The sequence below is a fragment of the Cephus cinctus genome, unplaced genomic scaffold, assembly GCF_000341935.2.
Source record: "Cephus cinctus unplaced genomic scaffold, Ccin1 Ccin1_scaffold0013, whole genome shotgun sequence".
Lineage (NCBI taxonomy): Eukaryota > Metazoa > Arthropoda > Insecta > Hymenoptera > Cephidae > Cephus > Cephus cinctus.
Window position 1 is genome coordinate 2,442,892 of NW_014332762.1, and position 5,792 is coordinate 2,448,683.

The 5,792-nt window shown below is 46.7% G+C and overlaps 2 protein-coding genes across 2 annotated transcripts in view; both read left to right on the forward strand.

Moving 5' to 3' along the window:
• Window positions 1-1,305, forward strand: part of LOC107264473 — a 4,791-nt gene extending 3,486 nt beyond the window's left edge. Inside the window, exon 5 of the mRNA XM_015732765.2 lies at window positions 128-1,305. Coding sequence (XP_015588251.1) covers window positions 128-354 — 227 coding nt within the window. The 3' untranslated portion in view covers window positions 355-1,305. The remainder of the gene's footprint in view (window positions 1-127) is intronic.
• On the forward strand, window positions 806-3,237 carry LOC112493728 (peripherin-2-like). The gene is made up of 5 exons (XM_025080571.1): window positions 806-931; window positions 2,290-2,471; window positions 2,545-2,820; window positions 2,892-2,977; window positions 3,039-3,237. The coding sequence occupies exons 2-5, from the start codon at window positions 2,358-2,360 to the stop codon at window positions 3,235-3,237; spliced, it is 675 nt and encodes a 224-aa protein (XP_024936339.1). The 5' UTR covers window positions 806-931; window positions 2,290-2,357.
• Window positions 3,238-5,792: the final 2,555 nt, after the last annotated feature.

Below are 5,792 nucleotides of genomic sequence, written 5' to 3' on the forward strand. Positions count from 1 at the left end.
GCGGGGTGGGCGGGGTGGGCGGTTCCCCCACTTCTGTTCATTCTTGCTCATATCTTATTATCCTTTCTTACGTTTCTACGAGTATCGACGAAAGAGAAATTATCATTTTCAACTTGATGATTTTCAGATAACACCACTTTGTCACTCTACAGTCGATTCATTCTTGGACTTCAACTCTTTGTTCACGATAATTTGCTGCCGAGAAGATGCTGGTGGTCCATTATCTTTCGAACATTTTTCAACGGACAAATGAGACTGGCCATTTATCTCACCGAAAATTGTCCGTTCCTGGCTTACTGGAGCTTCGGCCGAGAAGAGTCTCGCGTTAACATATTCAAGTGTCACCTCGAGTGAAGCGCCTCAAGAGTTCCGGTTCGGCAGAACAAAAGACAGCGCTCAACGTCCACTCTTTACGATGTTCCAATAATCGAGGAAGACGTCGTCGCGCACAAGTTACGGGAAACTTTTCATTTACGGGAAACAAGGTTTTAGTTTAATTCTTTCTTCAGATGCTATAGCTATAGAGACGTTAAACTTTATTACGAGAAACTGGCATATATGTGTGTATTATATGTATATGCACATACGAGTGGACCGTCTGCTGCGCCACATGCTGCCCCACCCTTGAACAATAGGTATAATAAATTCGTATGTGGCGCGTGCAGAGTCAATCTCTCTCGAGCCGATCGAGCCGATCGAGCCGATCGAGCCTCGCAGCAAATCTGCGTGCAAAATGAGCGACGAAGAAAGACAAGGACGCATCGAAATTAACGGAAGCGCGCGCAGAATGTTTTCATAGTGACATAGTGTTTCTTTGCATTGGACTGTGTTCTCGATTAGATTATAATTTGATGAAATTATTAAGATCGATTGAATTATCGCTGTAACAGCGTGTGTACAATGTCTCCGAGCAGATGAGCGTCCGAACAAGGTGAATTTTTATAACTATCCGAAAGACGTCGGTTGGCGTGTAGGTTGTCGTTGCCCCTTAACCCTAGAAACTGCATTATTCTCTGACGAGGAAAGAAAAGAAGGACTGGAGACCGCTTATCGAAAACCTCTAATTTACGATCGTCGTGGCTATTTTTTCAGAATCAATTTGCAAATTTAATAATTACTAATAGTTGGCATGTCACGCTTGTCCTGTCAATTGGATCGACACTGATCGACACTGATCGACACTGATCGACACTGACTGAGACGTTGGAAAAATAGGATACACGCCTTTAGCGATATCTACAACGCTCAGTCAGCTTTCACAGACGGGATGATACAATAAAACGCTTTTGTTATTTTTTTCGTTTCTTTATGTATTTTCATTCGTCACATCACGTCTCATTAACTCGTGTATCGATTCCTGCGTGTGTGAGAGAGTGAGAGGGAGTGAGAGAGAGAGACGCGTTACGCGTTCGAACTTCCTCGCATTATTCACATAGTATACATGTAATACGTATTTGCCATTGACAATGTAGGAATAATCGGAGGAATATCCTGCCTGCGGGAGACTTGAATAACGCTCGTGACATCGGCTAATTCTAAACCTCCGTTAAGACTGCAGTCGTGCTGTTTTTACATTTTTTCTTTTCAATTCCTCGATCCCCTTCGCTCCGGCCTCCTCGCCACGCACACTCGTATAAGGCTAATTGGCAGTGTCATCGCCGGGGGCGACGCATGGAAATTTCCGTGCTTTCGAGAGCTCAGACCTTTAGTGTAAAAAATTGGCAACAGTATAAATTTGTTGCTACTGTTTGATTTCGGTTCGACTACGCGACAGCCGTGCAATCTCGAGTAGCTTGATAAATGCTTAACGTCGAATGAAGAGGATCGGATGCCTCTGCGGTAGCGAGCAAGTCAAAAGAAGGATCGTCCTGAAGAGTGACTGCCGAAGGACTGGGAAGTCCTGCTGTAATTGCGAGAGTGAAGCGCGAGCGGAAGCGCGAGCGAGTGACGGGGTGGCAGTGACTCTCGCCGTTCTAGAAGCGAAGCGCTTCGTCCTCCTGGTCTTGGAGGTGATCGTGGACTGGCGAGTGATCGAATTCGCTGGCGGCGCAAGGTCGATCGTCCTCGTCTTCCTCGGGAGCATCGTCGGATTAACGTCGGCACTAGGAAGTCTCGACTTTATTCGCAAGTAATAACGGACTCGCGATAGCTATATTTTATTTTCACGAAATTAGCTGCAGCATCTCTCGCGCAGGCAGCACCGCATGCGAACCAGCCGTTCAAATATTGAAAAGGTATCGAAGCGCCTGTCCCTCGCATTACTCAGCTGTGTCGTATTGAATGCAGCAGCTTTGGCACTGGTGGGATTTGACGTCAGTATCGGTTCCAAGGCTCGAGTCAAACTTCTCAATAGCACGATGCGCCTGTACTCCAGTTCGGCTGAATGGAGACGCAAATTGGATCTGCTGCAGTTCGATTTACAGTGCTGCGGCTCGCTCTCCTACGTCGATTGGTTCCTCTTCGATTGGCAGGTTTATCATTTTAATTTGCAATTCGTAAAAACTTCTTGGACTCTATTGATTTTCTTTAACGAATTACGATAAGAATTCGGATTATGGCCCAAGGGACGAGACGGAGACGCAGGATAGAATATCCGACGAGGAATACAGGACGCGCGCTGTCCCATTCAGTTGCTGCAATTTGAAGGCGATGCTACCTTGCGTACATTATCAGATGACGGATAGCGATCTGAGCAGCATAAATACCAAAGGATGTGCCACGCCCCTCGGCAATACAGTCTTCAGAAAGGTTTTCGTAGGTTCTGCCATGACTGCACTGCTGATAATGACTCAAGTGCTTTTGACCTTTCTTTTGGCGAAAGTAGGTTACCATGGACGCTCAGGATTATCGCTCAAGATTACGTCATCTTCATCCTTTTTCTTATATTATAGATCGCCTCCTGGCCGGAAGGTCCCTTCCCCCGCGAAGCCGTCGAATGCACCACGCGCCACTTGCCAAATCCCCAAGTACCGGGCAGGTGAGCGCGGCGCCGTTTCTCCATTAAGAGGAACGAGAGTAGCGTCTTTTACTTTACTCAGATACTCAGCTTCAGGTCATCGTCGTACATCGGAAACGGGACTTCTGCCAGTCGGTCGGACTTCACAGTATCGGTCGCGAGCAGTTCGCGAAGTAGACGAGCGGGGAAAGGTCATCGAGATGAGGGCAGCAGTCAATCCTCGAGGAGTCGAGCGAAAGCACGTAGAACGAGAAGACGAGATTTCAGCGAGTCGTCACTGACACACAGTTCGCGAGACACGTCCTCAGGAATCGAAACTTCGCGACGATATCATCCAATAAAGAAAAAAATCAAATTTTCATGCAAGACGCCGTAAACGTGCTAGGAGGAAAGCCGTGCATTCGTAAGTGCCAGAGCTGGCAGAAGATTGAGAAGATTGAGAAGATTGAGAAGATTGTTCCTGGAAAGTGGGCGAATTACGAAATGCTAATATTTGAAAAAGTGGGAATTTAACGAACAAAAAAGGCTATTTGAGAATGATGCGATCAACGAACCTATGATAATGACAATAATGAGAATGACGATCGTCACGACCGAGGAAAGATGTCTCTTTCCAGTCGAGCGACAATTGCCTTGAAGCTTTCGCTATTCTCTGCAGATCAATTCGCGTTTACAAAGTGGAAAATATTTATTGCAGCGGGAATATCTCGTGATTAGTAGAGGAGCGAGGAGGCTGATTGCCAAAGAGAGGGCGCACGCGCGGTACACCTGGTGCTCCTGATCATCGCGATGATCACCATCATCCTCCTGGAACGGAAGGGCCGAATCTTACGTTGCAAATTCATTGAGCGACTCGAAACGTCAGAACCAGTCGGTACGCAGTAGTTCGCGTTGCGACGAGGCCCGCAGCAATTCGGAAGTTCCGAACGGGCGAGCGAGTTCCGAGGACTCCGTGGAAATTAAAAAGCTTGTCGCCGGTCGCAGATATCGTTTGTAGATCGGTAAGCAGGCGGATCTGCCAGATCTGTCAGGCGGTTTCGGACCGGAATCGAAAGGTTGCGAATCGGACCATTCGCACGAGTGAGGATTTGTCAAATCGTGGATCTTGTGCGCCTTGTATGCTTAAAGAGACTCGAGTGAAGAATTAAAGAAATTCAATCAATTGTCACTATTCAATTGTCATACGTAATTATATACATCAAGGAAGAAATAGAGAGAAAATAAACGACCGATTTATCAAGGCAAAGATATTTATGACTAGCACGTGGCTGTCGGGCGAAACATCTTGAAACTCGCTTTTTAAATGACGCTAGCCATTAGAACTGAGTACACAGTGAGTGCGAATAATAAAGGAAAAACAAAAATGTATTCGCGTACGTCTTGATTCTGTATTCTTCAGGAAGGACTTCTGTTCTGTTAAAAATCCAAAGACTGGCGCACCCGTCAAGTAGTAGTGCCACAGTTTGGTAATGTGTCGCAAGACAGTTTTTTTCTCGCGGCAATAAGAAAGAAATAATTCGAAATTTGACTGTCGATCAGAAGAAATCTACGTCTGACATTCTGGCAGTCTGGCAGTTTGATTCCTGACTATGGGAACAAGAGCAGGGTCCGTTCGACGTTCGACCTCTCTATCGAACACGTCAAATGTATCCAGGTATCGCAGTGCTATCGCGTCTCGGCGATCCTGCCGACTCCTGGCAGCAGCGCACTCGTCCGTCCCGTAGACCCCATCGCACAATGCCGTCCTCCCTGACAATCTCCTTCCCTTGCACAAACCGACAGAGAGTCTCCGCTGGCACTGAGCTCATACCACATAGTAATCGGACTTTAATAGAATGCGCTCTTGCTGTCTCGTTGCTCGCCTCTCGACACTGAGTTTCATATTTTTGCCGTTCCTTCCTTCTTCGCTGCTGTCGAGAAACAAAGAAAAATCAGAAGAGCCACGAATCAAGTACACTCTCTGGTGTACTCACACTCTCGCGCGAGCCGAATAATTTATCTTGTTCGGCTTATCGTTTTAAGTTTCTTCCTTTCACCTGTGGCGCACACAACGTATGTACATTTTGTTGTATTCTGTGCCTCAAATTAACTCTTCGAGACGCAATTAATTGGCCAAGATCCAAGGAAACGTTCGACTGTTTTATGATTACGTCACAATTTTGACGTAATTATTACATGTTTCTAATAATTGGTTGTTTGGCACGTTTCATGCTGTTCGAGCGCAATATACTCGTCCGACATCGAAAGGACTCGGGTCTCATTTTCTTTAATAGTAGGTTCGCAATTTGTTTCCCATACCTTGTCCATAACTTGCACTGACGGCGTACGTGACAGAATTTATGTACTTTGCAATGTATGAGAATCAAGAATTCTCTGGAACCTTTCGCTAGAACATCACGCGCGGGCAGCTTCAACCAGCCATCGGCCTAGGTCTGAGAAAACTAAAAGAAAGTCATTATTTCGTGAGGGGACCATCGAGCAGCTCAGCGAAACATTGTGTGACTTTACATCCAACCTGAAAATTTCCTCGTGACATGTGTATTTCAATACTATATCGAGAACTAAGCGAGGAGTCTTTTCAGTGAATTCTTGAAGAAAAATCGAGACGGCGTCCCGACGCACTTCAAATGAGACGTCTTGGTTGAGTTCGCTGGTATCGAATGCGAAGCGCGTCGTGCGATGCCGATCGAGCAGTTCCGTATTGTCTCGGAGGTATTCGTGAGCGCTCGTGAGCGCTCGTGCGCGCTCGTGCGCGTTCGGCCGATGTCGGAAGGTTGCGAGGCGAGGCGCGGGTCCAACCAACTTGTGTTCCGTGAACAGGGCCCGCGTGCCATCA